Source organism: Nansenia antarctica (genome assembly GCF_963989245.1).
Source record: "Nansenia antarctica genome assembly, chromosome: 3".
Lineage (NCBI taxonomy): Eukaryota > Metazoa > Chordata > Actinopteri > Argentiniformes > Microstomatidae > Nansenia > Nansenia antarctica.
In genome coordinates this window covers 19,608,617-19,630,773 of record NC_137688.1, presented here as the reverse complement: position 1 = coordinate 19,630,773, position 22,157 = coordinate 19,608,617, and the positions used below count along the sequence as shown (strand labels likewise).

The 22,157-nt window shown below is 42.9% G+C and overlaps 4 protein-coding genes across 5 annotated transcripts; 1 reads left to right on the top strand and 3 right to left on the bottom strand.

The window, feature by feature from the left end:
- Window positions 1-693: 693 nt before the first annotated feature.
- uqcrq (ubiquinol-cytochrome c reductase, complex III subunit VII) lies at window positions 694-2,399 on the bottom strand. The gene is made up of 3 exons (XM_080525121.1): window positions 2,309-2,399; window positions 1,249-1,420; window positions 694-856 (listed from the first exon to the last, which is right to left on the bottom strand). Exons 2-3 carry the CDS (start codon window positions 1,400-1,402, stop codon window positions 771-773), a joined length of 240 nt encoding a protein of 79 aa, XP_080381247.1. The 5' UTR covers window positions 1,403-1,420; window positions 2,309-2,399; the 3' UTR covers window positions 694-770.
- Window positions 2,400-3,745: 1,346 nt separating this feature from the next.
- Window positions 3,746-5,184, bottom strand: gdf9 (growth differentiation factor 9; the record flags this gene model as incomplete). Its single annotated transcript, XM_080527042.1, has 2 exons — window positions 3,746-4,662; window positions 4,884-5,184. 2 exons carry the CDS (start codon window positions 5,182-5,184, stop codon window positions 3,746-3,748), a joined length of 1,218 nt encoding a protein of 405 aa, XP_080383168.1.
- A 2,660-nt stretch (window positions 5,185-7,844) lies between these two features.
- On the bottom strand, window positions 7,845-8,624 carry sowahab (sosondowah ankyrin repeat domain family member Ab; the record flags this gene model as incomplete). The annotated part of the gene is made up of 1 exon (XM_080527041.1): window positions 7,845-8,624. The coding sequence occupies one exon, from the start codon at window positions 8,622-8,624 to the stop codon at window positions 7,845-7,847; it is 780 nt and encodes a 259-aa protein (XP_080383167.1).
- Window positions 8,625-13,889: 5,265 nt separating this feature from the next.
- Window positions 13,890-22,157, top strand: LOC308152231 (septin-8-A-like; the record flags this gene model as incomplete). 2 transcript variants are annotated; one of them, XM_080525156.1, is made up of 10 exons in its annotated part: window positions 13,890-13,919; window positions 15,674-15,788; window positions 15,999-16,194; window positions 16,905-17,091; window positions 17,419-17,580; window positions 17,891-17,987; window positions 18,180-18,348; window positions 18,841-18,973; window positions 19,495-19,685; window positions 22,103-22,157. In XM_080525156.1, the coding sequence occupies 10 exons, from the start codon at window positions 13,890-13,892 to the stop codon at window positions 22,155-22,157; spliced, it is 1,335 nt and encodes a 444-aa protein (XP_080381282.1). The 2 variants fall into 2 exon arrangements, with proteins under 2 accessions (XP_080381282.1, XP_080381283.1); XM_080525157.1 differs by lacking the exon at window positions 22,103-22,157 and having other exon boundaries at window positions 19,495-19,689.

Below are 22,157 nucleotides of genomic sequence, written 5' to 3'. Positions count from 1 at the left end.
TGCATACTCAAAAATCTACGTCATATCTAGTATGAGTAGTATGCTAGTATGCCATTCCGAACACAGCCTATGGTTCCTCCCCTATGGTTCATTCGGATGCGCTTAACAATGTTTCACCTGGGTGGGTCTGACGTTTTACTTGGATAATTTCTTAAATGTGTATCACACCAGGAAAGGGAGAATAAACAGAAATCAAAAAGAAATGTGACGCTCTGATATAAAAGAAAAAAATTACAAAACTAAATAATTATATTTCTCAACACTAAAAAAACGAACCTGCCCAGTCCAGCCCGACAACTCAATCTGTGGGGATGGGGTGCTGTGCACTACTGTAAGTAGCCTTACTGAGCCTTCCATCAGAATGGGGAAGACTTTACCCAAGACTGCAAAATGAATCTAAATTCATGTGAAATATATTTTTCTGTGGTACAAGCAACACTTAGGTGTTGTACTAGCAACACTTAGGTAGTGGGATTGATTAAGGCAGGGACCATAAATGTACAGTATGCATTAATAGATGGCATATATTTAGCCTATAAACAAATCCTAAAAAATGAATGTGTCAGTACCAAAGAAACCTGGGAAACCTCTAGTTGCATTGATGTGAATAGATCTCACAAAGAAACACAGGCCTAATTGGTAATCCAGAATGATTTTCTTTTGAGTGATCACAAAAAAGTCAATGAAAACAACTTCTGATAAATACTGATTTTTATTGAAGAAACATACAGTGAGGATTTAAACACGTGGACAGTTAAGGAAGGTAGGGTTTACTCCTCTTCAGTAATAACCTTCCTCTTGCCCTGTTCGAAGACATGGTTCCCCCAGGTGTATGTCAGGTACATGGCGATCATTGCTGGAAAAGAAAAATGCGAAAAAGTTACCAGCGGACTCTAGGCCTAGGGTGTGCCCAGTCAAAGACTCACATGGAGGAAACATGTTTCAAGAGGAAACACGTTTTATATGGCAGCACATCCAAAATCCCAATAACATGGGTGGACAGGGGGGTATTCCATCAACGTTGCTTAAGGAAAATCCAGGCTTATTTTGATAAGTCTCACGATGGAATACCATCGCCCAGGAATGTACAAGGGGAAATCAATAACACAGTTTCTAATAGTAAGTGGCTAAAACAGAATGCAAGAAGCATGGCCTGGAAAAGTTTTACTTTAAAATACATTGTGGAGACAGTTTGATCACTGATCCATGGTTTTGTATATCGAGCATACCCAATCTAATGACACTTACGAGGAGCGAATTTGAAGATCGATGTTGAGAATCGTCTCCACACGTTGGGGATTCCCTTAGAGAAGTAGTTGGGGAACATCCTCTGCTCATAAGGGGACAGACTGTATGTGACCACGTGCCTGACCTTAGCCAGATTTCCGAAGTGTTTACCCATGGTGTCAAGAGAGGTGATCTGAGATGGCAGGGCAGATACAGTAGTTAAGTTAGTGACGTGCAGTACCGGTACGTTCATCTTGCAGCAGCATTGACATTGATTATATATGCCCCCAAAATATGTTCTGTGACATGACCACATTCATAACAGCTACTCACTTTATTTATAATGACTTTATTACTTAACTCTATTATTGTGATTTTGTATCTTGCTGCAATGCCAATGTTGAAGAGCTGTTTACTCTTATGTACTTGTACATTGGATGTAATAGAATACATTTTGATGCTGATGCTCATGCTCAAACACTCTGGTCATATCTAGGTCCAGTCCTAGTCTAGTCATTGTCCAGGTCGTCATAGTCCTTACCCAAAGGCAAATGATTGAATAAGTGTCTATCTATAAGTGAGATCTATACTTCATATCTGTATCACCGTAAAGAGAAGTTGAGGACCATTTTGATTGCAACATTAGTCCTGACTCGTGTCGTTTCCAATAGTTAGCCTACTGGTTGGTACACAATAATCTAGTCCTAGCTACCTAGTTGGCCAGGTTAGGGGACGTCTCACACAGCGACTGCTACACATTACACCTCAACCCTGTGAATTGAGACTAATGCGCGTTTCTTCAAGAAGTAGAGGAATGACTTCAATGTAAATGTAAGTAGACCAGGCAGATAGAAAACAAGACAATCATTGCTCAAGGGCTAGCTAGCTACGATGGCTAAGGATGTGTGGGTCCTCGAGACCTTGCTTGACATTCACCAACAAGGTGTCAAGGGCACAGGACTCTTTCAATTTCTCAAAAGCTCACACACACACACAAACGAAGATTATACTTGTATCCATCCGTATGGCTGACTGAATAGTTAAACAGCCCATGAATCCTAGAACATTAAACATCGCTTACCGTACTGGTCCTCCGGACGCCTCTTTAATGGCGGCTGATGTTGTGACTGGATTGGTTGGTTCAATGTCCAGGGGGAGCGAATTTGCGAAACCTAGGATGGTAGGAGAAGGCAGGGCAATACCGCTACCTGATTGGTTGGCGAAACACTCGTGTGCTTCGCCAACCAATCAGGTAGCGGTATTGCCCTGCCTTCCCCTACCATCCTAAGTTTCTCAAATTCGCCCAGGGGGATGATGTTTTGTCATTTCCGTTCTCTTCTTCTGCAGTTTGCATTTATCCCGTCATTTAAGCGCTGCTGCCACTCTCTGGAAAGAGTGAGAGAGAATGGAGCAATGGACCATTCAATTTCTAGGCTTTTTTTTGTTGTTGCTGGGAGTCTGGGAGTCTAGGCTACATTATGCGAAACTACATTTCTGTACTGACCATCCCACGCAGGGCACACTTGGAGCAGAATATAATCATTGAAGAGGTACACAGCACAGTTTCTGATAACAGTCGACGTGGCCTGATACAACCTGACTGACGTACTGTACAATAAACACACTTGTTTGGAGACTCATCTATAGACTCAAATCTTTGCATACATGACATAGCTTCAGTAGTGTGTGTGTGTGTGTGTGTGTGTGTTACCATATTACCATATTATGCAGTTTACTTCGACAGTGAATAAAAACACTCAAATCAATGCATGCTATTTTTTATTTTGGAATATTTCAAAAATATTCAATTTTTTTGGTGAAAATCAGTCAGCCTAACAATATAGTACAGTTAATTAGCATAAATAGACATGTCATGCATTTAGTTAAAGCCGTCAGTACAAATTCATAGGTATGTCATTTCAGGACCATGGGTAAATACACACTGAAACATGAAGTTGCCCACATTAGAGAACTTATATTCTGAACAGTATGAAAAGAGCGGTTGTCCATGAGACAACCATCTGCTATCCCCAGGAATAAAATGAAATGTAAAATTGTTTGATAAGATTATAGGATCACTTTTTCCATATTTTGACCAGAACAGATTGACTTAAATTGTGTTAAATAATAGAGTAATAAGGACAGACAACCCACCAGAAAAAATAAATTAACAAAAATAACTTAAAATTATATTGAGAATTGTTTTCATGTGTGTCTTATATGCAACACCACAATAAATAAAAGGATAAGGGGACAATGTCACTTCATATCAAGAAAAGGGAAATTGATGCCATATTATTTCATTTTCCATTTGGAAAAAAAGCTTTTTTGGCAAACAAAACACTGGATTAAGTCAATACATCTGCTCTAGATAAATCTAACCCATGCACCAACGTTTTAACAATGCATGATGTCATCGGGCTGGTTAGTATTCTATTGGAGTGATTACCCTATTGGACAAAGGTGGAAGGTTGACAGTGAATGTGTTGGGACTGGTAAAAATTACATCTGGACGATTTTAGCGGCATGTACATCTAGTTGCTATCATTTCTTCATACTCTTTGTAGGCGATGGAACCATCGTTTTCAATGGTTAAAACACTCAGGGCGTTATATGCAGAGGGAACACACGAGGGCCTGGGCACAGAAGAGTCCAGCTTCTGAAAGATGATGTTCTGGACCATCGTGTGGACAGGCGACCCGATGAAGCCCATGGCGCTTGGGCAGGTGCCTTTGCAGTATCTTGGGTTGTATTTATGGGGGATGATGATCCAATGGTCCAACTTGAGCTGACTGAAGCTTACCCTGAAGTCATACAAGGCACAGTCGCTCGTTGGGAAGTCAGAACTTGAGAGGAGGTCAGGAAGATGATTTGCGGGTCTCGGAGAATCCCTCCTCCGTCTCTTCTTGCGTCCCGTCCTCTGCTCTGAATTGAACTCCATCTGGCTCTCAAAGGTGTTCATGCCCAATGCTGACCTTTGACCTGACCTGGTGGTCGCGGGCCATCTCTGGTGGGCTAGTTCGCTAGTGTCATTGAGATACAGGAGGAGAGAGGGTGATCTCAGAGTGAGCTCCACAGGGTGTCTCCGCTCCTCGCCCTTGGCCCCTCCGTCCTCCACACAGGTCAGGTTGGTAAGCAGGTGGATGTCCTTCTTGTGGCACTTGATGAGAGGGTGAAGGAAAGCGGTAACGTCAACCTCCACCCACTTCCTTCTGCTCCTTCTGTCGGTGCGTACAAGGAAACTGACAGTGTGGTGGGCGCTGGGGCACAGCTGGCACTGATCTGAGTGCTCCTGCTCTTTCATGTCCAAGTAGCACAGAGAGGTGATGGAAATTGCCTGATCTTGGTTAAAGGAGTAGAGTAGGACTGATTTCAAAAGCTGTTCTTTGGCTCTCACTCGATCAAGGTTGTAGGAAAGGTCTTGAATAAAAACACCTGTAGGAAATGGGACTTATAAGTTGCAAAAAAAGTAACAACCATAAAAGTGAACTTAAAATCCATGTACATTTTGTATTTGACTCGACTATAGCCTACTCTTTTTCTGTATCAAAAAATATGTGTTGCAGCCACAACACACATCAAATATAATTTGATTATGATAAATACATTTTACACTGCATGATTCACAACTCTAAAAAAAAATATCTCTTGCTTACCTCTGCTCTGCTCAAGACATTCATCCCGCGGCGTGATCAGACGAACTGTGTTGTACAAGTGGGTCCCATCAGAATTTCTCTCGTGTTTGGAGGACATCTTGTACAGTCTTTTCATGTATCGAACATATCTCGACTCGGGTCTCGTCCTTGGGCTGATATCTCGCCATGGCCCTTCTTGCTCAGACAACGCCGTCAACAGAGGCGACAAGATGTTACCATGCTGGAACACAGCGGTGTCATCCGGTCCATCAGAAGTAGTTGGAGACGATGTCACAAGGCCACCGATTGAGACAAGTAGCATCATAATTTTGCTTAAACAGTGAAGTTGCACTGTCGTCTGAATGGGAGTACCCATTGTAAATAAATCCGCCAGAACCTAACGAGAACTCCACAATCACAACCAGGACGTCCAATCTATCACGTGGCGCAGATCACAGGTGTGCGTAATCACTATGGATCCCAAACCAGTAGGGACAGCATAAAGGATGGGTGGTCAGGTCTACACCAGCATAGCAGGAGCCTACGCGGTAAAGCATTTAACAATGTATTAGAACTATTCTACATCGGATCAGAATAATAACTATTTCACAAAACTTTTTTTTTGTCTGTGAAAGGTGCTAAAGGTAGCTTAAGCAATTTGTAGCATAGGCCCCTAAATGCCTAAATCTGTTGTGGGTGTTAGGACGAGCTAATTAAGCATATTCTTAAGTAGGCCTATGACAAACATTTGTAGGCCTACCTCAGGACCACTATACATGACTATAAATGATCTCAAGGCTGGGGATCAACCCTCAACCAATTGATACTAAGAATGTGTGTGTGTGTGTGTGTGTGTGTGTGTGTGTGTGTGTGTGTGTGTGTGTGTGTCTTTACCCCCGTTTTATTGGACCGCCTCAACATTCCAATGCATGTCTTTCACTTGAGTGGATTCTTTGAACAGTTCTCTGCTCAGTGCTTTATGTGTTTAGGGGTTGGAATGGGGTACTGAAGGTAGTGCCGTCTATGTCCCCAGACAGTGAGATAGATTCAAATGAAATAAAAACAGAAAAGAGATGAATCATGATGACTAATGACGGCATAGTCATGTCGGCAGCCACACTCAGAACAGATCATCGCATGACAGAACACTGAGCTCCTTCTGTGTCCCAGTGCTGAGCAGCAGCAATGACGCTGACTCCTGTGGTATGAGATCTAGGGGTGAGTAATTACGCTATGACAGGGATTATATGACCGATAATAGTGCCCCTCATACAGCCTAGTGGTCTTTTAATGAGGAGCCCTTACTGCCCTGCACTCTTGGGCCAGATAGTGGTCGTCACTGTCAGTCCTTGTTTCAGTGTCATGACATCAAATGAATTATTAGACTGTACCTGAAAGCTTGAAAGGGTCCGTACTTAGTTCACGTGTTTATAAAGGTACATAGTTACATGCTAACACCCCCCTGTCTATAGGCCATATAGTGTATTAGTATATAAGTTTACATAATAGATACATAATAGATACATACTCCGATTCTAGATTCTCAATTACTTTTAAGTATATCCCCCTGTCTCATTCTTGTTTTTTATTATCTTAGGACTGTGTTTTGTTTGTTAGCACCTAGGGTTTGCATTTCAATTTAGTTGTACCCGTACAATGCCAATAAAGATCATCATTATCATCATCTTTGTGCAGTTAGTCTTGTCTTGCTGCGCATATGTTTTCCACAGGAATGCAGATAGGAATGAAGAACTGATAGTGCCCCATGAAAAGTACCTCCTTCAGCACTGCTTCATATAAACAAAGCAGATAATTTAATGCAACGGCAACATTCTAACCACCCACACATTACAGATGGCCTCCCACTTACCTCCCCTCCACTCATACTGAAGCTGAGAGGCCTCTTTTGTCTGAGTGAATGAGTTACAGTACAAGCTAAAGTAGACCAGGGAAACCTTTGAACTCTAGAACGGACAGTTTTTTCTGTTCAAGTATGTGTTGTCATTATGTTCTTTACAGTTGGGGAACTTGTTTCCATTAATGATATTATAATAAACATACAATCCCTCTTCAAAGTAATAAGAAGATATAGATGGTGTGAACGTTTATTATCTGTAATAAAAAGAACACAATGATATGACATCACTTTTTATGGAACTGTTACCTAGGTGTACAATATTTATACAACAGTTAGTTCCGACTAAGTCATTTCATTGGACAAGTGGCATTCCATGAGTGCCGATATACAGTATAACAGCACTGGGACTTTTAACTACAGTATATGTAGGCCGATCACTCCACCGCACAAATGTTCTACTAAATGACTGTTAATTAGACTACATGTTTGTGTTCAGGTTACTAGGCAACAGTCCAGTTGAAGTTCAGTTGTGGAAAAAAGAATAAACAAAAAAATCATAATCTGTTGTCGCTTATTACTGTTAACTAATAAATGGAGCTGTAGAACTGTTGTATAAAAGCAATATCACACTTGAGGTTGTGCTGTTATACTGAATATCAGCACGGCTGTGATTGTCTTCGGTCTATGACCGAATCACAGCCGTGCTGATATTCAGTATAACAGCACTCCCTCTCGTGTGATATTGCTTAAATATATTTCAAGGGACCTCATTCTCTGATCACTACTGATTAAATCGTTTTTACAACCATTTGGAAGCTTTTAGAAAGCGTGAATGTAACATATTGCACCTTTAATACAAACATACAGTAATATTGTTACTTCATTGTCAATACATGTTTCTCACATAAGAGCTCAGAGAATCTATACATATGGCTCACTCCCCAGCCAGCACAGGTAAAACATTGTTATAAGTAGAATAAGTACACCACTCATATTAGTGTTTTTGTCCATAAGGAGACAAATATAGACCGAAACGTATACAGTGTCAGAGGGGAAAAACTGTTCAAAATGTCAAACTTTCAATAACACGGTTGCAATCGCTCGTCCTGTCTCTTGTCTTCCTCCTAGTCTTCACCAATGGAGGAGATGCCTTGTTGTTGATGATGTTTGTGTTTCTTTCTGTGTCCTATGTGAGGCTGAAATAGCCGGCTCAGAGTGGTCAGCCCTTTTGGCAACTCTCGACAGTCATCCTCTTCTGACCTCTCCTGAGGCCTGTCTGGTCGCTCTACCTGTGGTGCTCCCAGCAGATCCCTGAGCTCAGGTGACACACCCGCGCCCATGTAGTGGTATGGCTTTTTCCCATCGTTATCCCTTATATGGGCATTGGCTCCGTACACTTGCACGAGCAAAGCCATCACTGAGTCGTGCCCGTGTATGGCAGCGATGTGGAGAGGAGTGTAGCCTCCGTTTGTTCTAGTGTTGACGTCCACATGTGTGCCCCTCGTCTTCGAGATGTCCATGATGTTGCGCACCATCTCACTGTTGCCGCCTTTGGTAGCCCAGTGGAGAGCTGTGAACCCGGACATGAAATCTTTCTTCTCCGCCAGCTGGGTGTCCTGCAGCAGGAGGCCGTAGATTTGACCCCACAGTCCAGCAGCAGACTTGACTAGCCACTCATGAGCTGCAGGTTCTAAAGGGACAGACTCAGAGTACTTGGCGTCCTCGCCTTGTTTTGTGGTCTTGTTCTGTTGCCTCCTCAGCTGAGGAGAGCCTGGTGCCTGTATCTCCTCTAACAGTCTGTTTGTTGTCCCAGGGGCGGTGCATGTATGATGCTCTGAACTCTTTCTACCTGTATAATTGGGAATCTTGTGCTCTGGTGATGGAAGAGTTCTCTGTGGCAACATGTTTGGCTTCTCTGAAGTTTTCAGTCTAGATATGTGGTTGGTATTTAATTCATCCTGCCTCACTGGTACAGAATCTCTCTGTGATTGAGGGGGAGATGTTACTGCCACAACAGCGAACACAACGCCAGTTTTCCCGTTTTTTATCGCTTGATCACTTGAAACATTGAGGATCTTGACTGTAGGGGTTTCTGCATTAGGCTTACATGACCTGGCGGCACCAACAACTCCGGGGTGCTCATAAGGGAATCCTTCAGGGTCATGTATGTGCATGGTAGTGGGTTTCATATTATCGTTCAAAAAACTACCGTTTAAGCATAAAGAATAGTACGAATTGTTGTTTTCTATATCAGAGTTCACACTCTTACCAGATTTGCACCTGAACGAAACGGCGCGTTCTGAAGAATTGGGTGAGAATGATGTGTTTTGGCTGGATAAACTGTCGTCCAAGTCTGGTGTCTGTGCGGTATAATGCATCCCCTCTTTAACAAAGTCCTGGTACCTTTTCTTTACAACTACAAACTTGACATCGTCGATTTGTTTCACGACCGCCACACTATTGACATATTTCTTGAAAAGATCCCTATTGTGCTTTTTTCCCGCGGGATCACTGCAATTGATTTGACATTTAAAATTGTTCAGCAACTCCGAATTCTTCACTTTGCCCCCGTGCTCCAACAAAAACGTCAAAACGGTTTCTTGAGTTAAATCCATCCTCTCCGCACCTTTCAAAGCGCTGCCAATAAGATAAGATAGCGGATATCCTAATTGTAGACTTGTTGTTCAGAAGTCGCCCGCTGCCCGAGTGTCCCGCCCGTCCTCTGGTGCTGTGATGATGAGAATGATGATGCCCCCCTCCCTCCACCACTACCTGCTGTTTCCGGTACGAGACAAATAGCTTTCCTGAGAACTTCTCTTGGCGCGTCAACGAGATTGAACGGGAGATTGCGGTGTAGAACGCGAGGGCGCGCGCCGTGGCCGTACACGGGTCTGTGTCACCCCCTTTACCAGTATGTTGGTACCCTCGTAGCACATGATGATGATAGTGTAACATTATTTATTTTGATTTTGATCATAGACGTTATACATTGAATGCTTCCTGATTTACAGTTCATAAAACACCTGTTACATTTGTTTAGGTTATTGAATAGTATGCATTGAAATGGCAGTGCATTAAAATGTAGCATGGCCAGATGGTCTGCTAACCTATGACATTAAATGCAAACGCATATTAGATTACAAACGCATATACCTAATTGTAATGCGATTTTACAATTGCATTATTGTAACTTTTATTTATGGACATGACTAGAATCAATTAGATCGGTATTGGTTAACACTGTTAGCCAACCGCAACTTATTGATTTACATTCAGGGTTACATTAATGGTTTTAATGACTATGCCAAAGTGTCCGCTGCCATCCAGTGGCTAATTTGTAATAATACACGCAAAATGTTTTCCAACCCAACGTGCAAAGCCTGAGGCTGTAAGCAGGGTTCGAGTTATAAGCTGAGCTTTGTGGGGGTCTCCAAAATAACAGTGCGAAATGTTCTCATGCACGCGCGCGAATCATGCCCACACAGCGTTGGGATTTACAAGTTTTAATTAGCCATAGGCTACTCATTTCACCACATCAACAGCACCACATGAAACAACAGCTATAAGCGTTAATTACGGGTATCTCGGCCAATAATTTTGATGTTTTTGCTATACAGTCCATTCACTTTCCCTGTTAGCAGCACGACACATTGTCCACATCTCCATTTCCAGTGACATTTCACCTGACATAAATAATCATGTTCATGTATGCTCGTCCACAAACAAGCAACAAACAACCTTCCTAGCAATACGCGACATGCTTTATCGGTTATTTTTGATAATGCACATATTCGTTGCCTAGCAACCTAGATGCTCTATTTACAGTTTGCATTGGCTGCGTTCATAAAATCGCTTTGGAATCTGATCAGCTCTCATGGAATGCCTCTTGTCCAATCAAATGACTTGGTCCCTTTATGACATTGACCCAGTGTGCGCTCCGGCGTTCTCAGAGCAAATTTACGAACGCACTTTACATTGTGGCAGCTGATGCACCAGTGTTTTCGTTTGAAAACGTGGGATATATTTGTCCGTAAGTATCAGTATTTACATGTTACAATAAGGTTAATGTAGCTAAAATATACATTCTAATTGTTGAGTTTATATTTGTTGGTTTGATGTTGTTAGCCTCTTGTTGTTAGCCTCATCATCATCTTATCTCATCCAAGCTTATGTTATTATTATGTCGCCCTGAACGAACTAGCTAGCTGTCTCCTTATACATACTGGAGGGGAGTGTCTTGGTGGTAAAGTGCAGGCAGTCAAAGGCCTACTGTCATTCACAGGAGATTAATGCTGGTGCGCGTAGTTCTTTTGGAAAACGTGTTTATTTTAGAATATTTATCATATAAATAAATATAAATAATACTCATTACATTGACATTTATGATCAAATAATGGTTGTGGTAATGTATTATACTACACAATGCTGCTAAAAAAGTCAGGTAGGAGTGAGGAAGTTGTTTTGAATTTAACTTGTATTATACAATGAATGAATGAATGAATGAATGAATGAATGAATGGTCTTTATTGTCATTGCTATAGTACAGGTACCAAACAACGAAATTTAGGAGGGGTGGCTCCCCCGGTGCTAGGAAAGAAAAAAAACAAAACAAAACACAAGAAGGGAAGGAGCTGGTTTACATAAATAAATAAAGGCTATGTACACTATCCACTATACTATACTGTACAGATAGACGACTAGGGTTGTCATATTGCACATAGTGTTATTGCACATTCATTTGAAGTGTCGCAGTTTGCAGGCTAGAAATGTACATATTTGTGCCTCAGCACTACACCTGATTTTTTTCAGTCCAGCAGCTGCCATCAATCCGTCCAGACTGTCCAGGGCCCAGAACCTAGGTCTTTGCTGTGTTCAGGGCCTGGATGGCCCTGGGGTAGAAGCTGTTCTTCAGTCTGTTTGTCCTTGCGGCCATGGTCCTGTACCGCCTTTTCGAGGGCAGCCGGGTAAAGTGTTCGTACCCAGGGTGGGTTGGGTCTCTGGAGATCTTGGAGGCCTTCCTGAGACAGCATGTGTTGTACAGCTCTTCCAGAGAGGGGAGGGGGGCGCCGGTGATCTTCTGGGCTGTTCTCACGACTCTCTGTAGCGCATTTCTCTCCGCGGTTGTGCAGCTGGAGAACCAGTTGCAGATGCCGTAGGTGAGGATGCTCTCCACTGCGCCGCGGTAGAAGGCCACCAGTATCTCCTGCTTGTTGTGTTCCTTCCTGAGGACTCTCAGGATGTAGAGCCGCTGTTGTGCCTTCTTGATGGTGGCTGTTGTGTTGTTCTTCCAGGACAGGTCATCCTGTATGTGCACCCCCAGGAATCGGAGGGTTGAGACTCTCTCCACGCTCTCTCCGTCGATGAGCAGGGGCTGGATCTCAGACTTTTTCCACGATGATTTCCTGGGTCTTTGACTTGTTCAGCAGCAGGTTGTTAACCTTGCACAGCTTGCTCAGTTGCTCTACCTCATCCCTGTACGCCGCCTCGTCCCCCCCCCGAGATGCAGCCCACCACGGTGGTGTCGTCTGCAAACTTTACGATGGAGTTGCTGGGGTGGACGGGGGTGAAGTCGTAGGTATAGAGGTTGTAGAGGATGGGGCTTAGCACGCAGCCCTGGGGGGACCCAGTGCTGAGTCTGAGGGCTGTGGAGGTGTGGGAGCCCACCCGCACCCTCTGGGGGCGGTCGGTCAGGAAGTCCTTGATCCATGCACATATAGAGTGTGATAGTCCCAGGTCTAGTAGTTTGGTCACTAGCCTGTCTGGAAGGATGGTGTTGAAGGCGGAGCTGAAGTCCACAAAGAGCAGTCTCGCGTAGCTGTTTCCCCTTTCCAGGTGGGATAGAGTGGCGTGGAGAGTCGTCGCGATGGCGTCCTCTGTGGACCTGTGGGCTCTGTAGGCGAACTGGTATGGATCCAGGTTGGGCGGGAGGCGTGTGAGTATGTGGGCCCGGACTAGTTTCTCGAAGCACTTCATGATGATTGGTGTGAGTGCCACCGGGCGGTAGTCGTTTAGGCAGCTCACCGTGCTTTTCTTCGGGACTGGGATGATAGTTGAGGTTTTCAGGCAGGGTGGTCCTTGGATGTTGGATGTGATGAATGTAATTAACAACACCATACAACTTAATAATTTCAATGCAAATTGCTTTTCCATGTGCACAGACGATTGATAATTACCATAGACAGATCCTAACAGCCATTAATACAGAATATTGTATGTGGCTCAGTGGATCCTAAGCTGTTCTGTCATTAGGAGAGAAGGAGAGAACTCTACACATGTGCATAACAAAAATATATGTTCATTATTTTCCGTAATTTAATTAAAATTGAAAGTCATATATTCTAGATGTATTACACAAAGTGAAATATTTCAAGCCTTTTTTGTTTTATCATCAACCCCTATTTCATGAATGTTTTGTGTATAACGACGTCGACAACAACTTCCGGTACGCCTTTTTTGAATTTGTGCCTTGGTCGCTGACTTGTGGCCACGCCGAAGTACTGCGAACAGCATCAGCTCAGGTAATGTTCTGTAACAGACATGTTATGTCCCGAATATAAATGGTTGTATCAACCAAAAGTCAAGTCTACGATTAGACTAAGCCTCTTATGTGAAACAGTGCGTTTTGCTATTCACAAGCCATGTATGCAAGCAGCAGCTTGCCTAACCTGTCAACTAGATAGATAGCTAACGTTCTCTGGCCAGTTATTTCTCAATGTAAGCAGCTAGCTAACGTATGGGTCATACGACTCTCCTCATAGATTAGTCATGGACATGACTAGAATCACCCTCATGTTATGACATTAAATGCAAACGCATATTAGATTACAAACGCATATACCTAATTGTATATATTTTTTTTAATGCAATTAGATCGGTATTGGTAACACTGTTAGCCAACCGCAACTTATTGATTTACATTCAGGGTTACATTAATGGTTTTTATGACTATGCCAAAGTGTCCGCTGCCATCCAGTGGCTAATTTGTAATAATACACGCAAAATGTTTTCCAACCCAACGTGCAAAGCCTGAGGCTGTAACAAGAATAGCATTCCAGCATCGAGGGGGTGTTGCCACGAAGTAGCCATATTGAATGAACTGAGCCGCCACCACTGTCAACCCAGGTCCCGCTGAAGACAGACGGCTAAATCCATCCCACACGCTCTTCACCATGGCCGCCACGGAGATAGACATCTTTGCTGTAAGTACATGCATCCCGGCACAGGTTATCAAGGACTCTCATGCATAATGCTTAATGCTGCGGTGTGATTGTAGGCTCCGTTCTCCTGTATTCAGATGATGAAGCAGTAAGGTGTTGGAATAACAACAGCATTGATTTGCCTCAAATTTGAACCAACGACGCTGCCGACGCAGTATCACGAATTTCTAGCCTATTGTTTCGATCTATACTATTTACTAGGCTATTTTATAGGCTATTTATTTAATGCAACAATGACGCATTAGTCGTTGCTGGGAGTGGTATAGAAATGCAAATCCATCACATTCCAACATCAGAATCTTGCTGTCACTCGTAATGATACCATCTGTCAATTCAGTCCACGTTTCATCCCCGGTGCAACATATTAGTAACACAGTTTCAGTATCTACGCAAACACCAGGCCTATATAAGGTATTGCGGGAGAGAGGTTGATTAATGATCATCGTAAAGGGATGAGAGTTTTACCTTTCAGTTAGCGCTTTAAACATTGACTGTAACCTGGAGGGGGTAAGAGGATAAATGCAGATAAGCGGCATCCACTTCCTCTCCATGTAACTAATCCTCTGAGGTTTAGCATCACAGTATTGAACTTAACTTTTACAACAATGGCCATTCTATCTGTGACAACATGGTTATTCCAAACATCAGTCATCGTCGTGAATGTACGTAGTTGAGTTAGCTCAAATTCATCTTCACGGAGTGGTTTGCACCACCGTAATCAATAGATTGTGTTTGACTATAGATGTCAGATTGTGTTTGTCATGGCTGAGTGAGTATAAAGGCAGTAGACATATCCTCTCACCCTGTGAAATAACACCCAGATAAAAGGTGTGAGAGAGAGAGAGAGAGAGAGAGAGAGAGAGAGAGAGAGAGAGAGAGAGAGAGAGAGAGAGAGAGAGAGAGAGAGAGAGAGAGAGAGAGAGAGAGAGAGAGAGAGAGAGAGAGAGAGAGACAGAGACAGAGACAGAGACAGAGACAGAGACAGAGACAGAGACAGAGACAGAGAGACAGAGAGACACTGAGCTCGTGAAACAGATGATTGTTGTGTTGTGAGCCCTCTGTGCAGTGAATAACAAGGCATGCTGTTTCTCAAAAGACGTCCCAGGATGAATCTGGCATATGTGAATGGTTGTAGCCCATGCATGCTAAGTAATGTACTGGGATAAATGCAAACTATTCAACATCTAGGCTACATAAGGTTAACCAAAGTTCGATTAAATGTGAAAAATGCAATTGACAGTGAATTAATTACACACACTCGCATCATTGTACTGTGGAAAAAGTCAAACAGAACAAAAACAACAGCATTTTGTGAGTTAATAACACATATACAGTACAGTGTGACGTTCGGACTTGCATAACTCAGCATTGCTCCCTGTTTTGACATGGCCTCAGTGTGTTGTTGACCTTGCTTCTCAGCTGTGTGTCTTTGCCAAAGTAATTTAGAATAGCTGATGGTCATATTAGAGACCCATGTAAAGGTCATGCAGTGCTTTAGTGGAAGTAAAAGATGACATGCACTAAGAATGCTCTTACCTGGGAAAGGAGTGCGGATGGCTTTCTCTTACAAACTCTTTTTCAGCAAGGTTTTGTGCATGGTAAAATACAGTTTGTCATGTAAGACAGTTTTCCAGTTGTATTCTGTAGATTTAGTGTGCATGTATGTAGTACTACTCATGAACATGTGTAAATCATGCAGAAAACAATGTGTTCTGACTGTTCTCTTCTCTCCTCAGAATGAAGAGAAGCGTAGCCTTGAGCTCGGTGGCCATGTTGGATTTGACAGTCTTCCAGACCAGTTGGTCAGTAAGTCAGTCACACAAGGGTTCTGTTTCAACATCCTCTGTGTAGGTATGTCTGGGTCCAGTTGTATCTCTCAGTCCATTTGCTCATCTATTTCTGCTTTATCTAACTGGTTGTCTTAATGAGACCTCAGGGCATTCTTGAATGTAGAAAGAACAGTCCCGTACCGTGGCTGAACAATCTACAGTATTATTCTTTGCATACCATTTCACACTCACTCCCTTTTGATATGTTTGACACTATCGTTCCATTGCTCAGGTGAAACAGGGATTGGCAAGTCGACGTTAATGAACACCCTTTTCAACACCACATTTGAAAACGATGAGGCCAGCCATTACCAGAATGGGCTACACCTACGACCCCGAATCTACAACCTGCATGAGAGCAACGTCCAGTTGAAGCTGACGGTCGTAGACACGGTGGGGTTCGGGGACCAGATCAATAAGGAGGAAAGGTGAAGATGGGTGTTTGTGCTATTATGCTGTGTGCTTTTTGTGCATTGTGCCCTTTTAACTGTGTCGTTGAGCTCAAGTTAGCGACGGTTAGGATGTGGGAAAGAGAAGGGAGAGGCGTCCATACACAAGTTTGACAGGTAGGATAGGATATACCATGTTGGCTTCAAGCATTCCATGACAATAAGATTCTAAGCAGCAAGTATTATTGTTACAAGTTTTTCACTGAACTGTAAATCTTCATCTCTGATGAGGAGCTGGAGGACTATAATCAATAATCAAAAATCAGTTAATGGTAAGGCTGGAGCGAAGAGACACATTTAGAATTCCTGTACTGGATCTTTTAAGTGGGCGCTACAGCCAAAACGCATACAGAGTCCTTGTTTGGCATATGGGTCAGTGCCTTTGTGGGGACATGAATGTGAAGGGAAGAGAATGATTGGTAGAACTAATGTGATATCAAAACACATCTGAATGCCCTAACAACGGGGTGTAGAGGAGAGAGGGGATTCTTGCCCATAACTGCCATCGCATAGTTTGTAACCAAGATACTGTACTCATTGTTTCTATACCAAGTACAATAATTCATCTATAGCAAAAGTATATCTCACAATGGTGGGTAGGAACATCACTTCATCTAATGTGTGCATTTTTTTTATTTTTTACATCTGTGTACTACTTGTTTGTGCTATTGTGCTGTGTCTCTATGCAGCTACAAACCCATTGTGGACTACATTGATACACAGTTTGAAAATTACCTTCAAGAGGAGTTAAAGATAAAACGTTCCCTCTTCAACTACCACGACTCGAGAATCCACATCTGTCTCTATTTCATTGCTCCTACGGGCCATTCACTCAAATCCCTCGATTTGGTTACGATGAAGAAGCTGGACAGCAAGGTAAAGGCAGCTTTGCGGGACCTAACACAACATACTTGCCATATCATATGCATTTGGGCAACATTTTTGTGCACTGAGGTGGTGTGAAATTGCAGGTGTGTGCATGCGAGAGTCTAGAAACCAGTTTTGAAAAACCAGTGAATTGTTGATTCAGTCTCGTCAGTGTGGGATCTAATGGATGCACACTGCTCACATAGAGAACGAGCAGCTGTACTGTTCATGATTTAGGACCGAAACTACAGACGCAGCCAAGTTCTCCGAAACCTGTTTCGTTTTTCTCTTCTCTGAGTAATGAATCTGTCATTCAAATGCCATCTCTTCCTGTAGGTGAACATCATCCCCATCATTGCGAAGGCAGACACGATATCTAAGAGTGAGCTGCACAAGTTCAAGATCAAGATCATGAGTGAGCTGGTTAGTAACGGGGTGCAGATCTATCAGTTCCCAACGGAGGATGAGGCTGTCACAGAGATCAACTCCTCCATGAATGTGAGTCTTTACACACGGACGCACGCATGCATGCACACACACCGGTATCATGTCTCATTGCACCAGCTGTTGGCTAAATGGCAAGATCAGAATCAGAATTATTTTTATTGTATATTCGCATATACAAGAAGTTGGTGTGTATACAGAATTAAAAGACAAAAACCAAACAAACATCTTTGTTCGTCAGACAGGCTGAAGTATGTGCACGAGCACACAAGCATGCTCGCATTTCTAATTGACTTCAGTCAGCTGAGGAGACAGACGAAAATAAAAGAGACAACGTCCTGTTTTCCCCCATAAAATAAAACAGGCACATCTCCCCTTTGCTGTGGTGGGGAGTGTTGAAGAGATCAAAGTGGGGAATAAGATGGTGAAAGCACGGCTGTACCCTTGGGGCACAGTACAAGGTGAGTGTCTTCCACTCATTAAACAATAAACTGTACTATGGGTCTGTAGAGACCGTAACAAGTCCAAAGTGTGCGGTGTATATATATCACTTCTGAGAACGAGCCGTATGCCACTTGAGCAGTTTCCTTATGAACTAATAAGCAGCTGAACCCCAGGCCTGTGGTGATGGTGTTGTTGTGTGTGTGTCTCAGTGGAGAACGAGAGCCACTGTGACTTTGTGAAGCTGAGGGAGATGCTTCTGCGCGTCAACATGGAGGACTTGAGGGAGCAGACTCACACCAGGCACTACGAGCTCTACCGCCGCTGCAAACTGGAGGAGATGGGCTTCAAGGACACGGACCCAGGCAGCCAGTCCTTTAGGTAAGCTCCAGTGTATCCCGGTATCCCAAATTCTTGTTAAAATTAAAATCTCTTCTCTTTTTTTTGCCAATGGCATTTCGCCTTATTCCAAAGCGACTTACAACAAATACATTTGACTAAGTAAGTGAATCATCTATCCACCAGTCATAGCAGGAAAACATAATCTATGCTCAGGCCAGAGGCCATTGGCAGCCGTTGTGCTGTGTTTCGTTGCCATATTGTATATGTCGTCTTATATGGAGCCCCCCCCTCCAGTGAAAGTATCTCACAGGATTGTACTTGTATAACCAGAGTGTCAAATAAACATCTTGTATCTTGTGTTACCGTGTTGTAAGAAGGAGCTAAATCCCATGGAGGGTGCAGGGTGAAGAGTGGGTAGTTTGTACAGTGCCTGGTGGTTTAGATGGGATGAGGGTTAGACGTTGATGATGATTGTGTTGGAACCCTGTAATACAGTTGCAACGTGCAGTCTTACCCTGTCCTCCTCCTCAGCTTACAGGCGACGTACCAGGCCAAGAGGAAAGAGTTCCTGGGGGATCTGCAGCACAAAGAGGAAGAGATGAGACAGATGTTTGTCAATAAAGTCAAGGAGACCGAGGCGGAGCTGAAAGAAAAGGAAAGAGAGGTAATGTCAACATTTAGCTGCCTCCACACTAGGTTTGGTTTGTCCTACCTTTTCAGACATGGTGAAAGAGAGGAAAACATGTCCGACAACCAGCACTAGAGTTGAGGGGGGATGAGGGGGGATGGCATCCCCCCTGAAATAAAAAACGGTCAAAATCATCCCCCTTCTAAAACTGCCATCCCCCCTTTCCATCCCTTGTCATTTTATCAATGAACGTGGTATTACTGCTACAGTATTTCAACATTTAGTTTTGCACATATTGAGTAAAATACTGTGGGCGAGGCGGCACGCACACATGCAATGACATTTTTACCAAGTCACTGACACTGAAGTCACTGACGCTGTGGGGATTCTAAAATTGTCCCCATAGGATAAAATCCACCATCCCCCCTGATTTTCTTTTACCACTTGAGTACTGCCGACAACTCAGATGCAACGTTTGTCTAGGAATCCGGTGTTGCTTGAGACCGTATGTCACCGTGTATTCCTGTGTAATGCCGACACCTGTACCTGTCCTCTAGCTCCACGAGAGGTTTGAGCAGCTGAAGCGGATGCACCAGGAGGAGAAGAGGAACCTGGAGGAGAAGAGACGAGACCTGGAGGAGGAGATGAACGCCTTCAACAGGAGGAAGATGGCCGCCGAGACACTGATGGGCCAGTCGCTACAGGGCTCTTCACAGCAGCCGTTCAAGAAGGACAAGGATAAGAAAAAGTAAGTCTACTTTCTTTCTTTCTTTCTCTCTCTTCTTTCTTTCTGTCTTTCTTTTTTTCTCCTCTATCGTCACTTGAATAGGCCCACAGCAAGTGGACTCATGGGCGTCAGTGTCCAGTGTTTCAGACCGTTTCAGTGTACTCTCTATAGTCCTCTATAGTACTCTATACTCTCTATAGCTCGTCTTTGATCCGTTAAATGACAAAGATGAAATCAACACTCTAAATCAGCGGGCCTCTCAGCCCTGAAGCCCTGGCCTTGTGCTCTGCCCTTTTCTGTGGGGTCACACAGAGGGAGGAGAAGGAAGTGACTAATAATAAAGTGCTAGCCTGCCGGGAGCCATCTTGGCTCAGAAACCGATACAGGGACAGATTGACTCTGACATGGCTTGCCCAGACACAGCAGGTGGGGTCGCAGTTTCCCTGCCGTGACCCGATGCTTGTGTCTCAGCACATTTAGCCGTCAGACTGCATCTCAGGCAGAGAGGGTAACTTGACTGGTGTTACTGTGGAGATGATGTGGCCTATCTGGGTGCCACACATTTGTGTCTATAGGATAATAACCAATGAGACATTTGGATGATGAATTTAACTTCATACACCCAAAAGGACGGAGATAGCCAGCACTCTGACGAAGTGTAGAGGTGTGATGAAATGTGTAGAAATAAAGGTTGACTGCCTCCCCCATCTTCCGTACTAACTGCAAAAAAGGACAGTAAATAGTGCATGTGAAGGTTGTTGTGCCCTCTACTGGACATAATGAGAACACTACCAGTTCTGATATGTTATTCAACAATAATACATATTTTTGTTATTTTGTGGAAGCCTGTAATACAACCTGCTCAGCTCTCCCCTCTTGTCTGTAAAACTTGAAATGCACAGAATATTGAAACGATTGAGTGTTTGTAAACTCTGCATACTATATAGCATTTCTGTTTTTACTCATAATTTAATTTCCCTTCATGATTTAAATATAATTTGGTCTAATTCTATGTTTATTTGGCCATATTTTGTCATATATTCTTTCCCTTTTCAGTTGATTTATGGAACAGATCCAGGAAACCCAGGATTTTGTCCTCCATCACCATGGGAACAAGGAACCGTTATATCTCACATTACATACTGACATTGTATAAGTGGACCCAGTAACACTGTGAACCTGCATGTGTGAAACCGCATGTGTGAAAGAGAGAGTGATGTGCTGGCCTTAAGCCACTGTGTACTTATGGATCAAAAGGTGGCTGTACACAGTGGACTTTGTGTCTCAAATGCTGACTCCGCAAGACATGTGAAAACAGAACCATAGTCTCTGTTATGATAACTTGGTGTATGTTGTTTTATGTAGTGTGAATGTGTGTCCATCTACCATTGGAAATGTCACCGCGTTTTCCCACTGAAATGATGAACACCACTATATTAGTGTTGATAAGAGACTGGTAGTTTGCCCATCACAGAATCAAATATTGACTGTGAACTGAGTGGGTGAGAGTTTTAGCGCATGTATTTACATGAATTATACATTTGTGTATTTATACATGCAAATGTATGTAAAGTAATGGACATATGACTAGTCTATAGTCAACATAAGATTAAATACTCCAATGCTGTCTTACATTAATACAGAACGTGTATATTAATACCATATCTATGTTTCTAGGATTTGGATAGTTTTCTAATAAGAAGTGGACTTATGTTCCTGCAGACACAGAGACCATTCTGTCATAGCTGAGTAGAGGCGGAGGCCATGCGTCCTCAGTTTGTTAGTCTCTGCCTGGTATATTATCCATAAGACTGTTAAAGGGGAGAGGAAGACATTTGTATGCCTTTTCATTCAAATAAAGAAGTTCAAGAGAAAGGAGCATTACTTGGTTTGCGTTTCAATCACTTTTGAGCTTAAGATGGTTTTGTCATTCACTTTGTTTTTTTATCCATCTATATCATGAATCTGAATCTGTACTGCATGGTAAGGTGCATGAAATAGCAAGACCTACATTTGAGGTTCATAATCACCAACCTTGAATTAGCTTTTCACCCATTCCTTTAGTCTGAAAGTTCTAATTTCTCCAGTAAGCATGGGTTATGTTTGTTATGTACTGTATATTTTAGTTTTCTTAGGGAATGATTAGCAGGGTTTGTCACAGTATTAACACACGTCTAGTAGGGCAAATTTCATAAACTACTGATGTAATATACTAGTCATCAAAATGGTAAGAAACTCAATTTTCATGTCCATAAACTTGTTAAACTCAAGTAACAGCTGTGTAGGCTTTGTATATCAAATGGTATGTCATAGTTTTAGTCCTGTTCATTGATTACACACTGTTGTTACTGCATCTATGTTAAACATTTTGGTCAGTATACTGGCCTTATTTGCTTATTGTTCATATCAATGACCTGAGCTTTTCTTTCTTTTCATAGCTTCTTTAGTCTTCCATCTGCGTGCTCCTTAACATCTGGAAGGAATTTAAATTAG